Source organism: Lathamus discolor, chromosome 15, assembly GCF_037157495.1.
Source record: "Lathamus discolor isolate bLatDis1 chromosome 15, bLatDis1.hap1, whole genome shotgun sequence".
In the NCBI taxonomy this organism is placed as follows: domain Eukaryota; kingdom Metazoa; phylum Chordata; class Aves; order Psittaciformes; family Psittacidae; genus Lathamus; species Lathamus discolor.
This window is the reverse complement of record NC_088898.1, coordinates 8,298,933-8,326,711: the sequence shown is the minus strand read 5'-3', so window position 1 is coordinate 8,326,711 and position 27,779 is coordinate 8,298,933. Positions and strand designations below refer to the sequence as shown.

Genomic DNA, 27,779 nt, shown 5'->3' with positions numbered 1-27,779 from the left:
TGCATTCAATATGCCGTGTAGGAGCCACCTCGAGCAACTATCACCATCTAAAAGCCTAGACAGGCTCTCTGCAGCTAGCACAGGCTACTGTCTTGTGGCGATGAGTTCTGAAGGCTAATGCTGAATAATACAAAAGAGCGTTCTTTCTTTTTAATAGTTTTGTGTTTTCTGTCTCCCAGTTTCATAAAAGCACCCTATTGTTCTATTCTGAGAAAGGTCCCGTCCATTCCCAAAGCCATTCATTAGCTTTAACCCCCTTCTTACATGTCTCCTTTGTAACATAAATAGCTCCAGTTACCATAACTTTACCTTTTGTCTCCCTGAGAGAGTTAGATCCAAATGAGTTCAAAAAGACATTAGACAAATGCCTGGAAAACAGAGCTGTACATGATGCAGATGCAACAGTCCAGATGCAACCTGACTCAGGAAAGCATGTGTTGCTTATTGATGTTTTTCAGAGGATGCAAGATATAGATAGAGGATACAGATATAGATAGATATAGATGATATAGATAGATACAGATATATAGATATAGGAGCTGCTTTGTATGTTCCTCCTTGAGCATCCACTGCTGTCCCTTGCTAGAGATAGAGCAGTGAATTACGTGGACTTTTGGGCTGATGCAGTAATGTTGTTCTGACAGTCCAACTACTGGGGAGGTGTCTTGTGGGCAGTGCGGAGAGGGATGTTGCAGATAGGACAAGCAGATTTCTCCATGAATAGTAAACACAAAGTATTTCCAGTTGGCTTGCAAAAGAAAACATCTTTATGCAAGAGACTTGGCCTTGTCCACATTGCACAAGTCTGTAACAAATTAATGACCAGGTCAGTTTTAAACACACAAAGCTTGGATAGTACCAAGACACAATCCAGAGCCCAGTGTTGCCTCTTTGTCATGGTCTCATTTATTATCTCACACTGTAAAAGGAACTTTTACCTGGACCCCTACCAGTGCCTTCACAACTTCTCATTCCAGCTCCCTGTAGAACAGCCCAAAGCCCACTCTCTCTAGTTCAGGTGCTGCTTTATGTGCATGTCCCCAAGCACTCTGTGCCCATGCAGCTGCTATGGAATGCTGCCCTGTTTTTTCTCCTAAGGCACTGGTAGAGATGCAGCCACCCCATGCAGTAGGTAACATATGGTCCTGCAGTGGAATAACCACCACCACGTGCGCACGCAAAGCCCTGCTGTGTAGCCACAACTCAGGCTTGTATGTTGTACCCGATGAGATGAAGTTGTCACAGCCTTGTTAAAACAAAAAAAGAGGGGGTTGGAAAAAGCGCTGTTGTATTTATAGGCAGAGCACTGGCATATCACACACTGCCAGAGTGAATGGGAACATGCCTCCTGTTATAGCCTGGCCCCTGGGGAGATAACAGTGTGCTATTTACTTCCAGCAAACGGAATTTTTGCTTTAGCTCAGCTGGTCCTGTTACCAGTTTGAGTGCATGGGGTTCATTGACCTTTTTAATCATATATGTTGAGAAAGTCTTTGTTTTCCCCAGGAACAAGACAGGCTCGTCGGCTTGTGAAAGCACCTGACTTGTCACTGCAGGGAGGTTAGGTGGGGCAGCAGGTCATCAGTGTTAGCGAGCGGAGATGAAAATTAACCTAAGATCTCTTCTAATCACTGCATGTAATGATCACTGGTGTGTAAACATGTTTGGCTTCATTATCTGTACAAGCATTGAGCCTTCGGGGGGTTTTGTATTGATGAAAGGAGCACCTTTCCTCACCCAGATATCTTTTGGAGTAGGTTGTGTGCTTGCTGGTCTTATGCAAACTTTTCGTGTTGTTGCTGGGTAGTTTCCTGATTAATCAGAGTGGTATTTCTGTTGGCTTCTCATCAAGAATGCCATGAAAGATATGTTTGAGTGCAGTGCACAGCAATATACAGAATACATAAGCTGCCTGTTCGTTAGCCATCCCATTTCTCATAATTGCCCTGGTGCTCTCAAGGTGCTTTAAAGCATTTTAAGCATGTCCTTCATGACTTAAAATGTTTCTCATCCTTAGATAACTCAAGACCCATTTCTCTGCTTGACTCCCATTGTTTTGCCTGGGCTGTTTCTGAGGAGTTTGGTTGTTTTGGGGGTATTTCTCAGCAATATCTGCCTGCATGCACTTGTTCACTGCTGGGGGACTGTTTATGAGCACAAGCAGGAGAACACTTCCTTATTATTGTAGGGTTGCCTCTGCAAACTGAGCACCCCGCACCCCTTTGCTCAGTTCATTTCAGACAGTGCATGTTTCTGAGTTGGTTGTTCCTTACAAGTAGGGTTGCCCTCACTTGCTTGTTATTTTGAGCTGGATCTGACGTGCTGGTTGCTTCCTTGTGAGTACGAGGCTGCTGAATGGCAACATACGAAGGGAGGGGAAGAAAAGTTCACAGTATAAGATTTGTTTTGAACAACAAAATGCTTACAAAGAATGACACAGTCTTGGCGAAGAGATACACATTTGAGAAATGGAAAGGTCAAACAGCCCCCCCTTGAAACAATTGCTCTTTCTGCAGAAGCAAGACTGAGAGACAGCCACTTCTACTTTCCTGGCAGCCACTCTTCAGTGCTGATTAAGAAATATTCTCAGTACTGACAGCATCCTATTTAGAGCCAAAGGGGACCAGTCAGCAACATTGCACCAGCACAGAAATGCGATGTAGGGTGTTTGTACAGTTGGGTTTCTAATCCAGCATCCTCCTTCACGCAGACACTGCTCAGTACCTGTTGTCGACTGCAGGAGGAATTCAGCAGTAATGGTTTTGCACGCTCTTGGGCTGCTCTTTTCCTTATTGCTCTTGCTGTGAGGCTGTAAACAGCCTCTCCTTGCCATCCACTGTGTGTGAAATATTATCAGTGTTGATGGACTGCTTGTGTGGAGTTTTCTACAGCACTGTTTATTTCTCGGGGCCTTTCTTGTGCTAAAGATTATTGATGCTAGCATTAAGTCATCAGCTGGTGTGTGTTGGCAAAGACTACAGAAAGGCAGTAGCACTAGGCAGATTTATACTGGCTGAAGGACAGATCCAGTAGGCATAAACACAAAGGGTGCTTCGTCTGATCCGTTTGGTGAATAGCTGCAATTTTTCTGTGTTGGAAGTCCCCAGTGACTTATTTCCCTGACTGGTTTGTACCCAGCTCAGATCAGCCTCCTGTTTACCAGCAGGAGGGGTAGGACATGGCTTCCTGACACCACGTTAAGCAAACCTGGGCTTGACAAGACATGAGTTTTAAAAAGCCAAATCATGGCCTACCCAGACACTGGTAGAGCTGCGTCAACAAGGTGTGTGAAGTAGGAATCTGCAGTATTGATCAGGTCACTGCAAAAGCTTTGCTGTCCTTCAGGGTTCAAGAAACCAGAGTCTTGCAATGGCCTTCGTAGATTCAGCCTACTTTCTCTCATTGCCAATTTTGTCTGGCACAGCTTACACTGTGTGAGTGCATTAGCTGTGTTAGTCTCTCTTTCTAGAGTAGGTTGTACTGAGCAGGAAGGATTTGGATCTTTTGCTAAAATGTCTTTTCTCTACAGACATGTCTTTGGAGGAAGCCTATGACAGGTCTGTCTCAAGGGGTTGCTCCAAGGTTTGAGTGAGAGGAGCAGAGGCAGGTGGGTGCAGACCAGCCACAGGAGGCTGGAGTTGCTGTTTCTCCTTTCATCTTGCTGGTGGCACTCCTGCTTTTGGAGAACTGATCCATCTGCAGTTTCCCTTTGGGCCATTGTAATAGAGAATAATAAGAAGGGGCTAAGGGATGTTTAGGTGACTTATTGCTGACCTCGTTCCTCCTGTCACAGCAATGTGTGCTCAGGACTTGGAAGTTGGGGGGTGTGTGTTGATGATTTAGAGGGCCAGTCTCCCAGTAACTGTGTCTTTCATTGCATTTCCTCCAAGTTGTGCAGAAGTTGTTTAAACCAAGTAACCCTATATGTATATATATAAATCTATTTTCTTTCTCCCTGTGCCATTGTTTGGGCTTGGGTTTCCCATGTATGGAAAAACCACACAGCCCAGCACAGCTAACCAAAAGGCGATTCTTTCCCAAGGCTGCTGGGCACACACAGATTCTGTTCGTTCCCGGACTGATGAACACACTCTGTTCTCATCTGGGTACCCCACAGGGTCTGCTATGGAGTAACAAGTTGTGGAAGAGGATTCTTATTACATCTTTCCCACAAACAACGGCCCCCTCCTGCCCCTGTTGCAGTTCCCACAATTGCACTCATCCAGACTCATGCCACGAGCCTATCCTTCCACCAGCAGCAGAAAGATGTCTAGAATTGCAGTATGGCTGTAACTGCCCACAAAAGGAGAAGACAGGAGCACAGAAATACCCTGAGTACTAGAAGAAACAACATGGTAGAGCAAGGGCTCCAAGAGTGGTAAGAAAATACTGTAAGAAAATGGGAGAGAAAGATGATCTCTGCCACACAGTTTTATTCTGTCTCATAAATATAACACTGAAGATAATTCCCCAAAGATCCAGCAAAGCCAACAAATAGAGTAATGTTGAACAGGAATGGGAAGCGAGGAAACCTGTAACTTTTAATGGAGAAGCCATTCCTTTCCTTTGGGGTGATCTTGCTGAGAAGAGGGAGGATGTCTGCTTGTCGGCTCTGCAAGCAGCCCTTTTTGAACTTCCCAATTCACAGCCAAGTCCTGTTGCTCTTCAACGGTAAGAGGTTTGTTGTGGTTGGAGGGATAGAAGAATCCCCATTTTTAATAAGATGATTTGCTTTGCAAATGTCTTTGTTATTTATAGCCGAGCCAGGCTTCGAACCACTAATCTCTGGAGGATGAGGGCAGAATCCCACTAAGAAAAACCAGTAATGGAGGAACCATGAGTGATCGGAGGTTAGTTCTGGAAGAAGATGAACTGGACACTGGGCACAGGGTGCTGCAAGAGCAACGTAGGTTGGCTGTATGCATCTGAGCTCATTTCCAGAACTGGCTGATCCACCGCAAGGCTTCAGCTTAGGTTACAGAGCCTCCAAGTCTAAAGTTGGTGTCCAAAGGGAGCTCCAACACTTCATCTTTATCTCAGCCTTTCCCTGGATACTACAGACCAGCCAATTTGGTCTTTTGCCTGAAGGCTGGAGAGTTGCATCACGAGCAAATTCAGGCTGGAATGTTCCTTCCTTGGCCTAAGTGACGAAGTTTTTCAATGTACAGGGATTAATTAAGCCTTATCACAGCCACACTGCTTGGTTTCTTTTCCTTTTAATAGGGGTGGAAACCAGAGCACAGAAAGGTAAAGCTTCTGTTTGAGGATTAAGCCTCAATATCCTCCAGAGCTGTTGCAGGCACCGGGCATTTTTGAGCCTAGACCTCCCCAAGAGCAGGAAGTTCAGGAAGTCTTGAAAGGGAAATGTTCATATCTTGGATAAAAAGAAAGCTATTCAGGGCCTACTGAGAGTCAATGTCTGGAAGCAGAGACCTGGAAGGGGTTTGGGGTCATTAGATCTACATTTTAGATCTGCCAGCCACCTCACATCATCCTGTTTGTGAATTAATCAGTCTTTAGCCAAACACTGTTTGGCTGTTCATTCCCAGTACAAAAGGACTGGAAAACTGTCCCGCCAGCAACTTGCTTTAATGGCTGGAAACCTTGTTTCCCACCTGTCTAGCTGGGTAAGATGGATTTTGCAACCCTTCTGCCAAAGGAACTCCACTGGTCCTCACTTGTGTGATTGTGTTGTTGCTTTGTCTCCTTGGAGGAGGTAGCCCATGTGAAGGGTCCACACCAAGGTGAGGGATGCTACAAAGATGTGTGCTAACATCAGTGCCATGGCTTCTGCTCAGGAATGATCTCAGTGTTCTGGGGAGGTCTCTGAAGCACAATAAAACAGGATTTCTAGGTAGGCTGGCTTGAAAAAGACTCAGCTGCAGGAAGATGGCTGGAAAAGAGCAGAGCTGGCTGGAGTAAAGGAGATGCTGACCATCACCTGGCTTCTTGCTCCCTGCTAGGACAGAGGATCCCTCCCTCTCACCCCTCCATTCCCACGTCTTCCAGTGTTCCTTTGCTCCTGGCAGTAGTAAACCAGTAGACCCCATGGCTGATGTCGTAGCCTCTGGCTGATTTGTGTAAGGGGAGGACAGAGAGAACACAATGAGATGTCAGAGGAGATTCCAAGCAATTTTGCCAGACACTCAAGGGATATTTTCTTCTTTCCACTCCCCTCCCCCCTTAGTTTTTAGAATAATTTTTCAAGAGCACATATGCAAGTCATCTAAGGAAACGGAACAGTGAGTACCAGGGGCTGGTACACTGTGTTCCCTTTGTGTACTGTAGAGAAAATAGATAAAAGAAACAAAGGATGATGCAGAGCGCAAAGCAGCCATCGGTACTCTCAGAGAGGTTCAGTCTGACCTTTACAGAGATGAAGGTCAAACCAAAAATCCTCAGGTGCCGGAAATTGGTCCCGTCTTCCTCGGACCAGGAGACATTTACCACTAACGAAATGAGAGCAGAATTCCATGCCATTTGTTGTTGCTGGAAGTGAGAAGAAAGGCAAGAAAGGAATATTGTCTTGGATAATAATAAGGATTATGTGCTTCTGTAAGGAAGTAACGTAGCATTTTATGATCATATCTGCGGTACACCCAGCCACCCACCATGATTACACATGGTAACAGAAAACAGCTTGGACCCCCCCCGCCAGCATCAGGGAGCTGAAAGCCGGACCCCACGACCGCGGCGGTGCTTGTTAGCATGAAAGGAGACCCCCCTCCTCGGCCCTTGCCCCTCAACCTGCCATTCTCTCTGTCTGCTGCTGCTGCTCGCGAGCCTTTAGATGCAGAGCATGTCCAGTGCGAGCGTGGGATAGCTCTCCTGCATCCCATCCGGGTTGTTTGTCTTGGGTCCCTCTCCATTCAGAGCAGACTGATTCTTGAATAAATGCATCGACACGTCTGCTTTGTTCATGCATGAAGGGTTCTCGGCATTTCTCATCCCACCCCCAGCCCTGGCTATCTTCTCCCTACCCCCCTGGCATGTAGCTTCACCAGCTTTTGCATGATTTCCCCTGTGCTACAGTAAAGAAACCTGCCTGAAGCATTGCCCTTCAGTCAAGCTCTGTTCAAAATATCCAGTCAATTATTTCGGATAGAATTAAAACAAGTGATCGGAAGGAGGGGATGGAAAAGGGTGCAAGAGCAAAGCCATAATAGCCTTTACTATGTAATTTGGTTTCATGTTCTGCACAAGAAAACATGTAAAATATGTAAACAGAGCTCTCCAGGATTGTAATGTAGCTACAAAGCCACAGATATAGAGGCAGGCAGGGTGCTGTTCTTCAGCAGAACGGAATGCCATCCCCAAAACCACACAATCATTTCTTTAAGCTGAAAGTAAACTTTCTCATGCCAGGAGCAGAGAATTTATTTTTCCTTTGAAGTGCAGGATTGTCTGCACTGCTCATTCAGAGTCCCAGAGGCATTTTAGCCCACTTTGTCATAAAAGACCTCGCATTTTGAATGCCAGTGAATGTTAGGGGGTTCATCTTGAGATGGCTGTAAAAGGCCTGGTTTTGGGAAGGATGGTGCTTACCCAGAATTGTCCTGAAGGTCTCTTGAGTCAGTCCCTCTACCCCCACCTGCAAGTAAGTGTATGCTTTAAAAAGAAAAAAACAAAACAGCAAAATTGGGACCATTTGAATAAACTCTTGGGCAGCTCTATATCTCTCCTGCATCGTGGGTTGCTCTTGATGGGGTTGTCAAGAGACGAACATCCACAAGATTTCTTCCCTGTGAGGGTGCTGAGGCTGCCCCATCCCTGGCAGTGCTCAAGGCCAGGTTGGACACAGGGGCTTGGAGCAAGCTGCTCCAGTGGAAGGGGTCCCTGCCCGTGGCAGGGGTTGGAACTGGATGAGCTTTAAGGTCCCTTCCAACCCAGACCATTCTGTGATGCTGTGCTACCTCACCCAGAGCCATAACTGTTGAGGAACCCCAAATCCGTGCTCAGTTTGGGAAATACTGCCTGTAAATTTGGAGCATCGCTGTTTCCTCTGAGGTCATTTCAGTGGTGAATCTGATAAGAAGCCATGATTCACCTGTCTGGTAAATGGGCCCAGCTCCCTCTGCTATCAGCAGGAGCCTCCACCAGGCCTGGGTTTCCATTGTAGCCTCAGGGTCTGGCTGTGAATTGTTAATTCATGCCAGGAAATGATTATTTGCATGATCAGTGCTATTATCTGTCTGTGCATGTACCTCTTCACTGGGAGAAACCCTCATTTCTGGAGAACATCAAGATCTCCTTACCCATTTTCGTCATTGGACCAAAATCTTTATGCTCAGCACTTTGGGCAGTGGATTTCATTTTCCTGTTTTTTGGTAGTTAACCCTTGCATCATCACTCTCAGAGAAGTTTCTTTTCAGAGAGGGGAAGCTGAAGCACAGGGTAAACATGCTCTTCCTGCACCTCTCCTATGGAGCCGGGCTGAGAGAGCTGGGCTGGGGCAGCCTGGAGAAGAGAAGGCTCCTGAAGGGGAGACCTGAGAGCAGCTCCAGTGCCTGAAGGGGCTGCAGGGAACCTGGAGAGGGGCTTGGGACAAGGGCCTGTAGGGACAGGCCAAGGGGAATGGCTTGAACCTGCCCGAGGGGAGACTGAGCTGAGCTCTTAGGCAGAAGCTCTTCCCTGTGAAGGTGGTTTCTTGTGAGAAAGGCCAAGCTTCAGCAGCTTCAGCTCCTCCATCTGCTGTGCTCCCAGTCTGTCCTCCCAGAGCCTGGTCCTGGGAGGCAATGAGGCTGAAGGAACCCTGAGCTTCTTCTTACAGATGATGCTTGTACTTTAACCCACTCAGTAACTTCTTTTGGGAGCAGCTGGGATTTTCTGTAAACCTCCCCTACTAGCATGGGACTTCAAGGATGAAATGCTCCAAGTGGTCTTTCAGCTTGATTTGTTGGAGTTTGAGGCTTATCAAGAGCAACCAGGGCTGTTTGGAGGTCAGAGGGGAGACACCTGCAGCCAAACTTTTGCTTGGGTAGAGATGTACATTGGCTGGAGGAAGCAACTGTCTGCTGCTCTATGGAGTATCCCTGGATGGTCCAACTCTTTCAGAGGTATTTTCATGGCAGTGGTTTCCTTATTTTACAGTTTCAGTGGGAAAAGCGAGTGAAGCAAAGCGGAACCTTCTGATTCACATACCAGCCACAATGACTGCCTTCAGGTATTAAGAAAACCGAGCCACAGGGTTTAATCATAGACTCACAGCCTGGTTTGGGCTTGAAGGGAGCTTAAAGGTCACCCAGTTCCAGCCCCCTGCCACGGGCAGGGACCCCTTCCACTGGAGCAGCTTGCTCCAAGCCCCTGTGTCCAACCTGGCCTTGAGCACTGCCAGGGATGGGGCAGCCACAGCTTCTCTGTGTACCCTGTGCCAGCGCCTCAGCACCCTCACAGGGAAGAGCGTCTGCCTTATATCTAGCCTAAATCTCCCCTGTTTCAGTTTGAACACATTCCCCTTTCTCTCCTACCACTACAGTCCCTGCTGAAGAGTCCCTCATCCCACTCCAGTCTTAATTAACACACACTGATGTAGGGCTGACAAGTTGGATGGAAACCCCAAGGCTTTGCTTGCTGAGGTGTCACTGTCAGCAGCTCCCTGGACAGCACATGGTAGCTCTCCTCCATGCTCCCCCCTACTCTCCCTGGGAGCCCTGCCACAGCCTTCCCTCTCACTATTAAATTCAGGGCCTCTTCCCAATGCATCATCTCCCTGGATGTATCCAATTAGGGCTTGTTGACAGCCCAAAGCAGACTTATACCCTTAGGATTAGAGGCATGTGTACGTCTTCATATAGGGAAGGACAACAACCGGGTGTCTGGCTGGCTCGCTGGGAGTGCGCTGTGGGAAGCTGAGCAGCTCGGAGGGGGAAGAGGAGCCAGGGAGGGAGAGATTTGCACCCCCAATTATCCTTGCATGTGGAATCGCTGTGTGCTGAGGGTTGCGTGTGGTTTACACAGCATGTTTACATGGTCCGTAACCCCAAACAAAGCTGAAAAGCATGACTTTAACTCTGGAAATAAAAGCGCTGGAAACCCCTGGTTTTCTGCACATGAGAAAGTTTTGTTCTTTAAACACACAGATGTTTTTAAATGAAAAATCACTCTTTTGACCTTTCCTGAATGTGATCATGTGGTCGGAGCTGACATTAACCACTGCGTGGCTGTTTGCCTCGGCCGCAGACGAAGCTTCATGAACCATCTGCATTGCTCGTGGTAGCACCTGCATTGTCCTCACATCTCTTGGAAGATGCTCCTGTGCCCTGTGTGCACTTGGGGCAGTCCGGAGGAGGTGGGGTTAGGTACGAGGGTACTCAGGGTCTATTCCTACTGCGCTGGCAATGAAAGCATTGTGGTTCTTTCCTCCCTGATAGCTGACAAAATGAGGCTTAGTTTTTCTTTCCCTATTTGTCTCTCTTATCAGAAATGTTGCCCAAGAGCTTCTAAGCATCTTTGTCCACCTCAGCCACCTGTGTTTTTCTGATGGAGAACTCCTGGTAGAGCTGAAGTTCTTTAGGGATTTATCATAGACTCATAGAACAGTTAGGGTTGGAAAGAACCTTAAGGTCATCTAGTTCCAACCCCCCTGCCATGGGCAGGCACACCTCCCACTACATTTGTTGTTCTTGCTTTCTCTCACTAGCTGTGTGCCTTCTTCATCCAAGCAAATCTATAGGACCAGCTTTAGGAAGGAAGGAGGGGATGTTACCAAGTGCATTGTAACAAGCCCAATCTGCTTTGCCTTGCAGGAGTGCCAGACAAGCAAAACTCCAATGAATCATAGAAACATAGAATGGTTTGGGTTGGAAAAGGACCTTAAGATGATGTAGTTCCACCCTCCTGCTATGGTCAGGGACGCCTCAGTTGGATTCATTAATAGAATAACAAAGGTACCTTTAAGACCCTGCCTTTGACAGTTTGATTTCGGGTGCCAGCTGCTCCCAACTGTAACGTTCCATTCAAAGAGGAAGAAAAAGTAACAACGAAGCTTTTGCTGTCATCAGTGTAAAAGTTTATGAGATGGGATTGTTTTCCCTCGCCGCAGCACCCCCCTGCCAGCCTTGGCCTGCAGTTCTAGGCAAGCTGTGCTGCAGTGGACCTAACTGGTTCCAGTTAGAGACGGGCAGTTTGGGAACCTGAGTGTGCAGCCAACAATAATGTTCTGGCTACTGTATTTGTTTAACCTCTCTCTCCAGTGGACGGATATACAGTCTGTTAAAGCACTCATCAGTCTATAATGCCTTCACACTTTGTGAGCAGCAGTGTGGAAGCTGTAGACTGGAGCTTCTGCTACAGATTGAAAATGTCTTTTTAGGTTTAATGAGGCTGGTGTTTGAAAACAGAAGGTATAAGGTCTTGTTTGGGTGCTGTTTCTTTCTGCTGCCTGTCTAGCGGGTTGCATTTGGCTGCTATTTCTACTGGTAGATGTTATCTGTGAATTTGAACATATAGCAGAATGTAATTCAGGGCTAATTCTAAGAATCATGCCTCCTAAGTGAGATCCCAGCAGTGCTGGGGGGGGGGTGTTTAAGAGCAGCATCTTTATGTCTGCTGCTGTGTTGAAGAAACAGCAAATGTCTGATAGGAAAAAACAGGAGCACATGGCAAATTGCTCAGTTACACTTTCATGTGCTTCATTCATATGAAGCTGTATTCTGCATTGCTGTGCCATTCGAGCTGTCTCTTGATTTCACATCCTTTCAGCGTGCGTTATGGAATGCAAAAGGAGCAGGTACAAATTGCACTTCTGTGCTCCAACTGCTGGTGTTCACTTGTGAGCTTGTGTAAAAGTTGATTATTAAACCCCAATAGTGCAATTGTTTCTTCGTTTTCTCATTCTTATTCTGTAGTTTCTGGCCCTGGCTCAGCTGATGTCTTCGGGGCAATCCTTTGAACCATGCAAAAATCATCTGGTTTAGGGTTTTGTTGTAAAAAATCACAACTCCACGCTGCTTTTTCCACAGGTCCAGCTCGCATCCTACATGTTTTGATTGCATCTGGCTGGATGTCAAAGCCGGTGTGGGTTTGGGATAGGGCCAGTCAGAAGAGATTTATGGTTTTTCAGGTATAGCATGTGAAGTTTATGGTTTTATGTGATTTCGATTTGAACTCACCGGTTTTAAATGAAGTTTGCTTTGAATGTGGAGATAACAGAAATTCAAAGGAAAGCTCAAAGAATGCAGGTCTGCACGATTTAAGAATTGAAATATATTGTTTGGGCAGACTCTTTGGAATTGAAATAACTGCATTTTTGGAGAAAGCTAAAGTTAATAACACACATTGAATACACATGCAATCTGGGCCATCATCTAATGGAAATCCCTGTAGCTCCTATTCGCTTTCCTGAAACTAAACCAACTTCTGTGACAAAACAGAATAGCCTTTGCATCTCCCAATCATTTCTGAATCACAGCCCTGTGGTACATCCAAAAGTCTACCCAAGGAAATGTCCCTTTGGAAAGGAACACTCTCATTTTTGTTGTGAAGCAGAGGAATTTATCATCATGTCACATCGCAAACAAACTATCGATGCCATGTCACATTGACTGCAGTGTTTTCATACACATAAAGGTCACCTTCCAATTACTAAGAAATCCAGCCAGACCTTCAGCTGAAAGCTGAGGCTCTGTGCTAAGAAAGCTGGAGTAACATGCTATTGAATACTAAGTCTGCAAGGCCCAGACACCCTTGGCTGCTCCAGATTCAAGGGGGAAGTGGCTGTGCTGAGGCTGGACATAGCAACTGGCAATGGGTTTTACTTAGAAGACGTAATCTGCTTCCCAATCCCACAGCCAAATGCTGTTCTTCATTCACGGGTAAAACTGACAGATGAGATTTCCTCTTACTTCTGAGCCAACTGAATCTGGGAGTAATATAGCATCAGCGTGTTACCCCAGGAGTTTTATCAGCTTCCAGTTAATAAAGTTTTTCTGTTGCTCACCTGCCCGCATGCCTTTGTGCTGGAGCAGGACATGCTGCAGTTTTTCATCTTTTGCCATCGGACCTTTTAAGTACCCCAGTGAAAACAGGCAGAAGCAGACAAAGAGCATGAAACTTGGTAAAACTGTGTTATCAGACACAGAGGACAAGGAGAGGTTTGGAGTAGGAGCTGCAGTTCATGAGCATCAGAGATAAGGGAAAGCTGCTGCTGAGGAAGGAGCAGCAGATGAGAAGGGAAGAAGCCTGTTGAAAGAGGGAGGGCACAGCTTTCTCTCAGCATCTGATCCTTATAATCTGTGCTGCTGAATCTCAGACTTGGGTTTGGGTTTTTGTTTTACTTTTTTATAACAAAAAAAGGGGGGGGGGATATTTTATACTCATTGTTACTGCCCATAAAAATTTAATATATGTACCAGTTTGGAAAAAGTAACTTTGAACGCGTTTTTTGCATCTTAGAGGCCAACCTGGAATGACCCAGTGCTGACTTTCATAGTTGGACAGACAACTGTTGACTCAAACCTTCTGATGGGACAAATCCAGAGCACTAATAAAAGAGATCAGTCCTAAAGCATTTCGGACCAGAACCTAGATGGAAACCCAGAGCAAAATTCCTGATGCCGCTTGAGTAAGGCTGCGTGTCCAATTCCATCTGAGCTCTGTGGGCTCCTGAGGTTTGAAATGCTCGTAGAGATTGGCTGATTTTTGGGGTGTTTGCAGGAACCCAAATGCTGGCCTTTTTAATGGTTCGGTGCTCATGAATGTGGGCAGTTTCATTCCTCTGTAGCTCCGGCCCAGTTCTAAATGAGAAGAACAGTGCAACAGCTTTCAGAACAGATTGGAGGTCTGTGCTGCAGTCGGCAAACTGGGTGGTGTCCATGTGGCAGTCAAGCTGCCTTATAATATTGGGCAATAAACAAGCAGGAACCTTTCTGATATTTAGCAACTGCACCGCAGTTTCTCATCCTTGGGTAAGATTAACCTTAGGTCTGCAAAAACAATAACATATTGAAGAAGAAAAGGTCTGGGTGACTGCCAGCCCCCTTGTCTGGCAATGGAGAAAGTTTTCATCTGTAAGGGATGTGTTAAAATGCTGCTTGTGTCATGGTTGGGATTCTCTGGCATGTGTTGAGTTAAATATAAGTAACATTCTGCAGAGCAGTCAGCTGAAAACTGGAGATTAATTAGGTTTCAGTATTAGGGTTGAAATCTGTTCTTTAGCTGGATCTTCAAACAATAGACTGTGTTGCTTGTGCCTCCATGGGTTTCCGATCAGTCCATGAGCTTTTCCATGCACTTGTACAACTTCACTCAGGATGCTGGGTGCTCCACAAATAGATGGTGTTGTGGGATCTACCAATAGGCCCTGCTCCTGCTTGTTCTGTGGTTGCTGTTTTGCAAATGGGACAGGGTATAGCCCTGTTCATCCCAGAAACCTGCAGCATTGCCTGTCTCAGTGCGGAAGGGGCAGCAGTTTGGGGCATGTTAACCACCTCCACCCTTTGCCCCCAGGAGGTTGCTCTCCATTGCCTGATGCACAAGTGCTGGCTATGGCCCTTCACAGCCATACGTAGCTTGAAGACGTGGTCTGGAGGAAGCCCCACCATGGGACAACAGATGGGATTTGGGGAGCAGACAGATCTGCACAATGGAGAGTTGCTCTGTTTAGAGCCGCCTGTGGGCATGCAGACAGGCATGTCCACTCCAACCGCGGTGTCAGCCGTATGCCAGAGCTTAGGGCAGCATCCCTGCTCAAATAGCAGCTTTGTCCATATGCGAGTAGAATTATTTTGATGTTACAGTGTGAGAAACAAGAACCATCAGTGTGTGCAAAGCCTGCGGTGTCTGGCTGTGCTTGCTCAATGGGAAGGACAGGGTGGGAAGGCATCTCTATATCTAACCCACTCATATGGGGAGGAATATCCTTTACACGCCTATGTGCTTGTTTGTCCCTTCTCTTTGTAACATTTGAGCACCTTTTTGTGGCTAATGGCTTTTACCCTGAAGATACATGTGTGATATGTGGGAATATCATCCTCGTCTTACAGACAGGGGCTCGCAGGCTTGGAGAAGCCAAGTGCTGCCCAAAATGTTGTAATGGGGCTGTGCACTGGGCACAGTCAGGTTGAGACCTCCTCCAATGCCCAGTTCACAGGATCAGTGATCCTCAACCTATAGTTCCTCTGCAACAGGATCCCATCAACACAACACTGCCTGAAGTCATGGGATGGCTGGGAATCATTCACAGGGGTGCCTTCCAAAATTTGCTCTTCAGCAAATTTTCCCATATTCCTTTGAAGGAAAACCTTATGAGGAAATTGAGTTGATTGCAATAGTAAATGCGTTTGAGATGTGGCAATGAGCTAAGTGCTCCCGATATATCACTTTTCCCTTTCTACTGACACGTTCCTCAGTCCCCTGGAGTAAGAGAAGGAAAACAGGAGAGGCGGTTTGAAGAACATGTTGTCCCTGTGATTGACAAGAGGTTGTATAAATCAGTCAAAGGGAATCCTCCAGGCATTCCCTCTTGTGGGAAGATCCCACAGTGCTCCTTGGCCTTGTTCATTCTGTCTCTCAATGTTTGTGTACAAAATGTGTGGGTGGGAGACGAGCTGGATTAGAACCTCCGAGAGGAACAGACATCAGCTCCTTTAATTGAAAGCAGCTTCCTAGGGAGGGGTATGACATGGGCTTCCAGTAAGTAGACACAAATAGTCCCTGCATACTTTGGAGCAGATACTAAAGCTCCTGTGGATCCCCAGTTGGTGTGTGGGTCTGAGAACCTGGATAAGCCCCAGTGAGTGAAGTTTTGAGTCTTGCGTGATGCCGTCATTCTTCAAAGCAAATACTTTAGTGTTTGGTAACACCCTGAAGTGAGAAGTACATCTATTCCTTCTTCCCTTCGCAGCTGTCAGGTGCTTTAGCTGCTGCTCTGCAGTGCTGTAGCAAACTGGAGGATGTTAGAAAATGATTTATTTCCCATAAGCATGAATTTCTAAGAACTTGTAGCCCTGAGGAGCGATGATGTTCTGTCTTCCAAGCCATTGGAACTTCCAGTACCATCTTAAATGTGGTGGTACTGAAGTAATAAGCTCTTTCACTCTGCTGCCATCTTCTAAGGGCACCTTAAAAGCAGAAGTGTGAAAGACTCTCCCGGCAAATGAGACTTTGCAGTTGTGGTGTGACACTCAATAACTGGATAGAATTGAGAAGGGGATGTGTTTACCACGTGTGTTAGGGCCTGTTGAGATGGTGGAGTCTGTAGGTAGTAGATCTATCCAAGCAGATTGTTATTAAAAAATCTTAAAGAGCTTTTTGGCCATTAGCTGGGTTCAGTAGAGAGCAGGTAGTATAGAAGAGGCTCTTGTAGCTACTCTTCATGTCATGTCTGTTAGACTTTTCCCACACTTCTCAATCAATACTCTTCTCCTAAAAGAACTTTTTACCCCAGTACCATTTTGAAACACTTATCTGAGTAGTGATGGAGCAGCCTCAGCAAGAGGATGCTTATCTAACCTGCTCAAAGCAGAGGAGCCTATGGATGCTGCGCACCTCAGCTGCACGTGTCTCAAACATAGGGTCTTTATGTGATGTTAAGGTTCTTGGTAATATTCTCAGGCAGAAGCAGAAAGTGGTCGGGTTCACACATGCACACAAATCAAACAAGGCATTTAAAAGTTATCAGAGATTTCCAGCCCCCCTCAGCAGGGGTTTATTTTGGGTTTGAGTCAAACTTTTGGTGAAGGTCTGGGTGATTTCTTAATACAGGTTTTCACTCATCCATTAAGTGGCACTTAAAATACACCAAACGCCAGTACTTTTGTTTCTTTCAACCGCCTTTTTGGACCGAGAGAGCCGGAGGAGATGTAAGAGTAAGAGCAAAATCATATAAAAGTAATGAGACCTTTGTTCATGTCAAAGAGCTCTCTGACCATATAAATTGCAGATGTGGGTAAGATAAATTCCCTAGCTGGAGAGGTATGAAAATAAAAACCATGCTCCCAACACGAGACAGGCTGCTGAAAATGCAAGGAGGGAGGATTGCGAAATGGTACATGTCGAATTGCTGGCCTGGATTTTAGATGCCAAAGATAGTTTATGTAAAGCCTTGCTCTGCTGTAAAATGTAACACTATCCACTGGCTAGCCTCAATGAAGCTTGGTCCCAGTTGTTTCAAAAAATAAATAAACTCAAAATCTTCTTCCAGCCCATTAAAGCTGATTTATGTTTTGCCCATAGATTCCTCTGTGCTGGGTCTTGAGGGACTCAGATTATAGAAGTGATTACCTCACTTCTAACCAATCTGGTTTCTCATTCCCAGGCACCTCAGGCTTTCTTTGCATTGCCTGGACTTTGCCTGCAGAGACCAACAGAGCAGTTCCATGCAGAACAACTGGGTGGGCGCAGGATTTTGAAGGGTTAAAAGCATCTCCGTTAATTCTCTTGTTTCATTTCAGGGTTTTCTTTTTGTTTTAATAATCAGGGGAATTGCTTATGAGAACAGCTTTGCTGACAGCACATCACCACCTGATTGCTCAGCTCAGGCTCTGGTCTTGGAAAGAAATCTAATAGTGTCCCCAGGAGCACATAACTTCAGTTAGCACCTAGTGCAAGTGGTCAGTCCTTGGCTCTCCTGTGGCCAGCTCAACTGCTGGGGATGCTTTGGGCTCTTGCATTACATTTCCAGCTCCATTGCCACTAGCCGGTGTGACCAGAAGGAACACCCTCTATCACCATGACTCTGGTAATGACAGTCACTGAGTTCACCAAAGCGTTGTGAATCTTAACAAGTACCCTTCAGATGCTCCAACAGCTGAAAGCATCCTTCCAATGCAATTGTAGCCTTTTGCATGGTGAAAGGTTCCTTCCTCAGGATGAAGGCTGTGGTCATGCATGTTTCTTTTTTGAAGCAGCTTCGCTGGGCAAAGTGTTTTCAGGGTAAATCCTACCATAACTTGCAGCTTGATTTGTACATCTTACATACAGATGACACTGCGAGCCTCTCTGGTACTTAGATCCTGACATTTTCTTTGAGCTTTTCATCCATGCAGCATTTGGGATTCATCTACTTGTTTTTTACTGAAGAGAGCAGTTTGCTTATAATGTCATTGCTGCCTGCCATGGAAGGTGTTCTAGGTATAGGAAGAAGGTGATTCCACTTTCAGAAACTAGCTGACAATACAGGAAACTACGTTTGCTTAAATCGGGTTGTAGAGACAGGACTTTCCTGGCTACACTTGCTTCCCAGTTTACATGGCCATCTGTGGCTTCCCTGGGGTAAAATGCAGGTTTAAATAGGGCATTGCTTGAGTACCATGAAAAGCATCTGCAGGCTGTGTGCACTGTGAGTTGGTACGTTCAGACGCGATCATCACTTTGACTCCAGTGGGAAGAGTCGTGGTTCAGTTGGGTGAGAGAAGCGTTGTCCTGAGTGCTGTCAAAGACCTTGCACCAAGTTAAGAGGAAACTGTTGGCTTCCATCCAGCTGCTGGGAGTCTTTAGGTCCTTTCTGATGTTTTAATTTTTCTTATTGAGGCGGAAATCCTGAAAACTTCACTTTTGACTCATCTCACAGTACTTAGGAACATCATTATTCTGTGTTATTTGATTCTAGCAGTGCACCTGGACTTTAAACACTCAGAATCCTTCCTTACTGTCACCTACGTCTCTTTTGGTGTTTCTCTCTTCTCATACAGACATGTCGAACTAAGGTGATTGACCTGAATGATGGTGTCTCTCAGTATGCTTGGTATCCCTGCACGGCCAACTTCCAGTACTCCCACATGGCACAGACTGTTTTCTGGCTGAAGGTAGGAAATGTGCATGTCTTTCAGAAGTCTTCTCTTTGCCTCCCTAAACAAAGCTTCCCCAACAGGCAAAATAGCATGGAACAGCCTTCCCAGAGCCAAGCTGCTCCTTTCTTTGAAGTACAGTTGGTGCAAAACAGCAAAACAAAGTCTTTGAGCACAGTCTAGAGAGTCAGTGGGGAAGTCCCCTCCTGTGATGAGGCTATTGTGACAGCCCTCCAGCTGCAGGGCTCTTTGACTCGAGTTTAGCGTCTAGTTTGCGTAGGAGAGATTGGAAGTAAAGATCTCTGTGTGATTTAGGATGGGAATTGTGATGGGAATTGTTGTATTACAAGTCCTGGACTGACTCTGGGGGTTTCTTTAAGCCCACCACGGTTCTGCACCTCAGCCTTTGTGGGGCTTTTGTTTTCCCAGGCTTTTTTTTCCCAGCCTATGGTAGCTGCAGCAGTCCTGGTTCACTTGGTCACTGATGGGACCTATTACCTGGATCAGAAGCAGGAGACCATCGGTGTGCAGCTGTTTGACACCAAAGAGCAAAGCCATGATCTTGGTAAGACTGTATTTAATTAAACTCCCTCTCTATTGCTTGCTTAATCTTCTGGTACCTCTGTTCACAATATGACTGATACTTCTATCCAGTTTTTCCAGGATCAGACAAAAGAGTAATTGCTTAATGCTCCAAGCCCTGAGTTTCACTTGAGTTTGTTGAAAATGATGCAACATTTTATACAGATGTTTCTCCATACCTGTTCATTTTGTGTTCACTAAGTGACTAGTTCCTCTTTAGTCAGTAAAATAAGCACTATTTCAATGCTTTATGCACAGTATCTCCCTGGAGAGGCATTGGCAGTGATGCAGATGAGCTGCTGGTAGCAGGAAGTGAGGGGCCTGCACCAGCTGCTGCAGCAAACACGCATCACAAGGTATAGTTGGTAGATCTCTACTCCTGCTTGTAGGAGGCTTCCACAGGTATTTAATGGCCAAAGTTTTTCATGCAAAGTATTTAAGGCCTGATGAAGGTCTAACACCAGGGCCCTTCTGAGGGCCTCAAGGTGTGCCTGGTAGTGTCCGTGGACCTGCCGGTTGTGCTGAAGTGCCAGGATAGACCATTTGTGTCTCTACTGTGGGCACAGGTCCCTGAACCTGGGAAAGTTGTGTCTGATGAATTGATTCTGGCTACGTTAAAGTGCCGGGACCAAGGAGCTCACCACAGCTTCCAACTCCATGTCAGGGCAGGACTCACAAATCCCTTTCCAGCTGTTCCCTGCCCTTTGTTCCACTGGGAAGAAAACAGGCGAAGTCACTTTGACAGGTTTTTAAGGAAAGATAACCCGCCTCTCCCAGCTTTCTGTTTTACCATAACTTGGCAATTTTGACATGCTGAAACTCAAATGAACTTCCTGCTAGTGATGAGAAGAAGGGACGCACACAAGTGACAGGTATGGATGACTATCCAGGGTGGGGTGTGTAGGAAAGGAAAGAAAGTATGGGTGGTGTTGAATTGACATTCATAGCAAGTTGTGCAGATTGAGTCAGGATAGAGATCCCAGTTTGCCAGAGGCCCTGGATTAGTCTCATCCTCCTCCTCCTTTCACAGAACAGTGGCACATAGCTCTTTCCCTCTGAGAAATAAATGCTGGAGACACAAGCATGCCAACAAACACTTAATGCAGCGTTTTATAGAGAGAGACAGAGAGCTTGTGAGAGAAAGAAGAGCAAAGAGGAAAAGGAGGGTTAGGTTTTGAAATCCTCAATGAAGTTGCAACATGAGTTTGGCATGGCTCAGCCTGACGCCTGGAGATCTTCACAGCTGAAATGCTGCCTTCATCATGGAAAAACCCCTCTGACCTTTTCCAGAGGCTGGCCTGGAGCAGAAGAGAGGTGTAGGTAGGCTACCCAGCTTTTCTCACCCAAGCAGAGCTCTCAGTCACTGTTTTGTCTGAGTTCTGGCTGTGCCATGAGGTCTTTTTCCTGGATATTGTGTTTGATGTGTTGGAATTATTACGATGGTGAGCTAGAAACTGCAGCTGAGATGCAAAGCTTGGTATGCCCTGGGTGCAGGATTGACTGCAGACAGTCAGCCAGCCTTAAGCAGAAGTTAGTGGCATACCAGAAGTACATCCAAAAGGAACTAGCAATAATTTAAAGCTTCATCAGTCCTCAGAGTGCTGAAGACACCCCTATGAGCAAAATGTGATCTACCCACAAGTGCAGTTTCCCACCTTGATCACAGCAAGTTTGTAGCAGAAATTGGAAGCTTTTTCTGAGTCTTCATAGGAGATGGAAAGATTGGGGTTCCGAAGACCTCAGTACTGTTAGTTCATAGCCATTGTGGATAATGAGGTTCATCTGCTTGGTGCTTTGAAGAGCTGTTGAGCATTGAATAGGTGGATATAGAGCTACAGAAACGGGCAAGCATGGAGACAGCTCTAACTCCATGGCACCTGTATATCCTGAGTGGTTTTTGCTAATGAAGGTAGGTTAACTAGATGAACCTGACCTGCATCCCCTGTTCACCTTGTTTGGGTCAGAAAGCACCAGCAACTGCAGCACAGCTCTGAGGGTCTGTTTTGTTGTGGACACCACCTGAGAGCAAGGAATGAAATTGAAGTGAATAAACAGCCTCATACCATAAGGTCTTTCTTGGCTTCCCATCAGAGAAGGCAGAAACTTCCAAGGAATTTGGGAACCCTGGATTTTGAGTATTAACTGCACCTGTTTGTAAGTGAGAAACGTGCACCGTTCCACAAGGAGCTGATATCAAAAGGCCTGTGGGAGGCAAGCAGACAGGGAGGTTATTTCAGGGTCAGGTAAAGACCAAAACAAAAAGAAGTTTGCTTTTTTATTCTGGGTTTTTTTTTTTTTTTGCTTTTATTACAGGAAGATGTTTTTAAAGTAGAGGGTGGGAGATGGATCCTTAAAGAGAGTGGTCAAAGTCTGTCTTAATTCACAGGAAATCACTTTCTAAGGAGAAGAAGGAAAACTTCTTTATTCCTTCCTTTTCCAGTCAAGAAACCTGAACTGGGAAAAATTATTAATAATAATAATAGAACCCCCTGAGCCAGTTAAGCATGCAAATAGAATTTAGTTTATTTTCACATTCACAAGTGTCGCTGGGAAGCCAAAGGGCCTGGGCCAAAGCCGTTGCTGGGAGCTCCAGTGAAGCGAAGGGAGCTGGAGCCAAGTTGATCCTCGGAGTGATGCCATGGAGCTGTGGAGGCAGGGCTGTGCAGGCAGCCGTCAGGCTGTGAATCTCAATTAATGACTCTTGAGGCCAGCTGACAGCTCTCTGTCCTTTGAGGTACCCCTGAGATGGATTCAGCCTGTTTGAATTCAGGCTGTCTCTACTTAAAGGTAGGGTTTTCTTCCCAGCTATCACTAGGTGTCTTGTCTGATGAAGAAAAGGGATCATGAAGACTCCTTGTCGCCTCTGTGGTGCTTCTTTGCATCTCAGCCTCTTGAGACACTTCTGTTTTCCTGAGAAACAGTTATATTCTTCCCAAATGAGATCACCTGTAAAGTCCTCAATGGGTCCATCACCCTCGTGTCTGTCTCCAGGACCATCTTTGCCTTTGTTAGCAAAGAGCAAGATATCACAAGTCTGACAACTATCAAACAAATCAAAACGGGGCACACTCAGTGTAGAGCTCATGCAAAAGAAGTTTTAACTTGCGTGTTACTGACACACACAGCTACAAGCAGGCCACTGGTGCCCTGCCCATGGTGCATGAAGCCACCCAGCCTGCTGGTGCCATTTGATGCACGGTATAAAGCCTCCAACTGTCCTCTCAAGAGTGGCTTTACAATAGTGTGACTCCACTTCCTCCATGCTGGTTGCTCCTGGTTTAACAGAGCACAATAGAAACAGAACTGTGGTCTAAAGAAACTGCTCTGAGCACTTGCCATGATTGTGGAGAGAATGGCAGCCTTTCTTCAGCTGTCTGGAGGGATATACTTCCTTGCTAAGCTCTCCAGAGCCGTTTGGGAAGCCCCTCCAGGCAGCTTACCATAACTTTTCAGCTCTATAGGGCCATTCCTATGGGTGAAATGCTTCTGAAGTGCCCATGGCTCCGGGAAGCGATTGTGTTAAGCCTGACCCTTCCTCTGATCTTGTGTCTCCTCTGGCAGGTGTCCACGTCCTGAGCTGCAGGAACAATCCCCTGATTATCCCCGTCATCCATGACCTCAGTCACCCTTTTTATCACACCCAGGCTGTCCTCATTAGCTTCAGCTCCCAGTTTGTGGCCATCTCCGGGGTGGCCCTGCGTTCCTTCCACAACTTCGACCCCATCACCATCAGCAGCTGCCAGCGAGGACAGACCTACAGCCCAGCAGAGCAGAGGTGAGCCTGTCAGCGAGCTTCCCCCTGCCCCACACCGCCTGTGCCGGGGGTTAGGAGGAGGCAGGAGGGGCACAGGAGCTGAACCCTGCTGACCCTTTTGTGTGCCTGCTGAAAACCCGGCTGTGTTCTCATTGATCAGGATGGATGGGACATTTAACCAGCATGGGATACTGTTAGTGAATTATTTCCTCTTCCTTTCTCCTCCCTCCTTTATCCCAAGCTTGGAATTGGGGCCAGTTAACTCTCCATACATTCCCCATCACAGCATCGTTTTCACCACTCGCACACATCAGCTTCAATCTAAACCTCTTTGTGATGCTGAAGTGCTGCAAGGACCTCCCACGGGAGACGAAGTTTTGCTTGTGCCCTGGCAGGGATGGATTGGGTGAGGTGCTCGGCCCCATACAGCGGGTGCTCGGCCACCAGCATTTGTGATACTTTTACGGCTGGGGAAGGGCCCTCAGAACCTCTCCGGATCCATCCCACATACTGAAAAGCTCTGTGGGACCCCCCAGGGTGAAAGGTTTATGGCTACCGTTTTATTCTTGTTGTTATTACAGACACATCAATAGATCACCACCAACCCCTCTCAGTCTCTGCTTTACAGCATCCCACAGAGATTGTGACCTTTCATGGCCTCTGGTGCGGCAGCTTCATGGAGCCTTTCAACGAGGCTGTGAAAAGAAGAGGGGAGAATTTAGCAAAACCCCTGAAAGAATCTTTTTTGTGGTCCTTTGTCCATTCAAAGTTGTGAGCAGTCGTCATACCATAGCAGCAGCAATAGTAAAACACGTTGCATATCCCAGCAAACCTCTGCTCAGCCCTCCAAAGCAAGCGGTCAGGCTTTTTGATAATGTTCTGGCTTGGGTTTAGGACCTGCTTTTATTCCAGGAAAAGCAGGAGGGGGAGAAAAGAGGGAGAGGGAAGGGAAAATAAAATTAAAAGACCCTAAAAGAAGAGTCTATCTATAGTTAAATCAATCCAGTCAGTGCGTTCTGACCTAGATTTGAGGAGGCTGATCAGTCTGTGCAATAGGTTGTATAAATTCAGAGGCCCAAAGATAGCAGGATCAGGTTTCAGAGGAGAAGCTCAACTTGTGGAAGTTTGGCCAAATCCCAGTGCAAGAGCAGGAAAGACCCACTGGAAGGAGATGGTGAGAAGCACCCGGGTGCTCCAGAAGGCTGAGGCGCAGGACCACATTCCTCCCTCTCAATTGTTCAGTAGGAATTGAACCATTTGTTCACTTATGAAATTAGAAGTGCTCTGTGTTTAGAAAGTTATTTCCTTAATAAGAAATGCATTCCCCTAAGGCAAAGCTTCAGTGAGCCTCTGCAGCCCAGCACACTAACCTTTAAAAACCTCTTGAAGAAGAATCGCCTCCCCTTTGCCTCTGCTTTTTCTTCCTGATGTTTTTCATTGGGCTTGTTTTGTTTTTGGGATGCACTGAACCCTCTCGGCCCCTTTGCTCTCAAAATCATCCCACAGAGCCTCACTCCTTCAAAGGAACATTTTAGGTCTTGCAGGTTGTAATGCTGGATTGATCATAAAGTTTTCCAGGTCAGTCCGGGAATTAGAAACTCTCTGAAATAAAACCCCGATCCAAAGCCAACTAGAACCAGTGGGACTTCTTCCATTGATGACAGTGCTATAGTGGAAAACCTCCAGTTTGCCTTGTGATGGAATCAGTTTGGGCGGTCATATATGCTTTGTTCTGTACAGGAAAGTCTTGCGCAGTTCAGGTATCCAAGGTGTAGGGAAAGGTGTGCTTAAGCTGTGCAGCCCGGAAATAGGTGACACCTTTGCTGTCACCTCCCATCTTTTCCCTTTGTTATTTTTCCCAATCCAGGAAGGACTCAGAAAGAGGGATTTTGTCAAATTTATTCTTAACCAGTTCAGAAGGTGGATGTAGGTTTTCTGCCTCCTTTGCTCATGGTCCCCCCCATCATACTCTCTTTGAGTGCAGTCTCAGCCTTCCCTTCTCCCCTTTCCCCAATGGCTGCTTTTGCCTAATGTTATTTTTAAGATATTGAATTTTAAAAGGAGCTTTCCTTCCTATATGTAAGCATCAATTTTACCTCTTTCATTTTCCTTAGGTCAACATGGATGTTTTTCCTACTTTTTGGCTTTTCTCTACTAGAGATTTCTCTCTGTTCAAGGAGAATTATTTTGGTTGGAAAGGATTTATAGCCAGATACAGACACTTCAAGGCAAGGGTGCAGGTTTTAAATGTGAGGGAAAAGAAATATATCAGCCCTTAAGAGTTAACAGATCTTTATTTTGAGGGTGAATGGATCGCTCCCATGGGTTAGTGACAACTTAATAACTGAAAATAAAACATGTGCTCATTCTTCTTTCTTAAACTATTACAGTATTTTAGAAGAGGAAAAGGAGCCTAAATGCAAAAGGTACTTGATAGGTTGTTGTCCTCAGTCATCGTTAGCCCTTTTGAAAATCCATTCCATCCTTCTGAAGATATTTCTAGAGGATTTGAATTAAAAAACCCAACAAAACTCTACTTTCCAGTTGTATTTTCCCAGTTGTTGGGTTCTCTCCTGCAGCTGCCCACAAACAGCAGAAGTTTACCTCGCTGCTGGAGATGTGCTGCAAAACCGACACGCTTTATTTTCTCGTCACATCCTTAGATATAATGGCCCCGTTAGTTCTTCTCTTGCACTTTATAGCTTGAGTTATTATACCTTTATTATCTCCTATTTAGCCTCATGGAGTGCAGGGTGAAATTGGGTGTGTAGAAGCAGAGGTATAACTTCCCCCCTCCACCACCACAGTCACTCGAGCTGCAAGGAAGGCTCGTGCCTCGGGGCTGCCTTTGACAGCAGTTCCTCAGAAATCAGGTTTTTGCCCTATTTGCTGCATAGGAAACATCAGCTGGGGGGTCCCATCCCTGCAAGGCAGTTCTGGTGAAGTGCTGCTTTCCCTGCATGGCATTTCCCTGCTGTGTTCACCACATGCGTCTCCTTCTGGAAACTGCAGGTGGAAGGTGTGAAAAACCAGGGAGACATTCCCAAATCACAGTTGTGGATTTCAGGAATTTCCAGCTTTCTAATCCACCAATAATTCCTTGTTCATAATGAAGATAAACCTCCCTGCCCGTGGAGCAGGCTCTGGCTGACCATAGCCCTCCAGTGTGCATATCCTAACATTGCGTAGCTCCCTATGCTTCCTAGTCAGTGTAACAAAAAGGTTTTACTTTCCTTTGGTTAAATCTTGGCATGAACTCACTGTTATTGCTTCTGCAGGGGAGATTTGGGGGGTTTACCTTCCTCCCTAAGCGTGCACATCTGGGCACTTTGCAGCTGGAGGGACCAGCACTGTAGACCAAGACCCACTCTTGGCCAGCATGGCATTGCCTACCTTCACCCCGGCCTCAATGGTGGGCCATCCTCCATGCTTCATCCTTTGCTGCCCCAAACAAGCCCTAAGCAGATGTAGCCCACTCCAGCTCTTCTCTTTGTCTTGTTCCCTCCTGCTGTCAGCTTCCCCAACAAGAAATGATGAAGATAAATCTTCAGCAGTGGAGCAAATGCAACTGCCCTTTGTCACGGTGGTTATTTTTTCTTTTCATAAAAGGGGGGAGAAAGGATTTCCTCATCTCTGGGGTTTTTTTTGGTGAATTAATGCAGCTTTCTCTTTCCTGATCCCGCTGCCTTTCCCCTGCCCTGTGTTCTGTCATTAAGCGCAATCTCTGTCAGCTTGCTCCTGGTGAAATTAATGAATTTCTCACAGAACTGTTAATCATAGAAGCTTTGGTCCGTGACATGTGTTATAATTCAATGGGCTTTTTAACCTTCGCCCCAGTTTGGTAATTGGCAAACGGCATCATTTGGCTTTTATTAAAGTGGAGGGCGATGTGTTCTCTTTGTTTGCCTGGACAGACTCTGGCAGGGAGACCTGCAGGGCTGCTAACGCCCAGGCACACACAGTCCTGCTTCCAGGCTGGAAGGGTGAAGGGGCTTTGGGAGCTTTATCAGTTCAATATGGACCCCCCCAGGCAGGAATATGGCCCACAGCAGGGTGCAGGCAGGCTGAAGGCAGAGCCAGTCCCAGGGAGAATGCTGTTGGTCTGGTGGTGGGGATATCCTGGCTTGTGCCTCTCCTTCCCTCACAGTTTACTTTGTGTTAGATCAAGTGTTTTCTGAAAACCTCTGGGTTTATGCTCATTCCTGACCCTATCAGTTTGAATTAGGGTTTTGCTGTGATTGTTGGCAGAGTCAGACCCAATGGTACTGCTGTGAGATCACTGAAGGGACCAGAGAAGGGACCATCGCTACTCTTTTGGTCACTCCAGTGGACCAAATTTGAAGGCAAACACCTAAAAAGGGCTTGATCCTTCTTCCAGTGGCACAGTCAGGAGCAAGTCCACCAGTCCCCATCCAGCCCCAAGGATTCAGGTGGATGTTCTTTGAGGTTTTGTGTTAGCACAAGGGGATCAATGGGTTTTAGCTGAAGAGTGAGGAAGAGAAATTCATTGCCCCCTTTATAGTTCGGACTTCTTTCATTTCTACGACAAGGAATGTGGCTAGCTGCCTTTGCTTTTCAAAATGCTGCATATATGTTTGGATTAGAGATAGAACCTGCTCTTGCCTTTAGAGAAATCTCTACAGAGGAAAAGGCAAACCCATTGTAAGGCTAGATCTGTTAGATAAACCCTCAGAAGGCTACGTGTGTGTGAGTTGTAT

The 27,779-nt window shown here is 46.3% G+C and overlaps 1 protein-coding gene across 2 annotated transcripts in view; it reads left to right on the top strand.

Moving 5' to 3' along the window:
• Window positions 1-27,779, top strand: part of PAPPA (pappalysin 1) — a 181,638-nt gene that overhangs the window by 106,956 nt on the left and 46,903 nt on the right. For both annotated transcript variants that reach the window (XM_065695845.1, XM_065695844.1), the window contains exons 11-13: window positions 18,630-18,743; window positions 19,155-19,290; window positions 22,869-23,082. In XM_065695845.1, coding sequence (XP_065551917.1) covers window positions 18,630-18,743; window positions 19,155-19,290; window positions 22,869-23,082 — 464 coding nt within the window. The remainder of the gene's footprint in view (window positions 1-18,629; window positions 18,744-19,154; window positions 19,291-22,868; window positions 23,083-27,779) is intronic.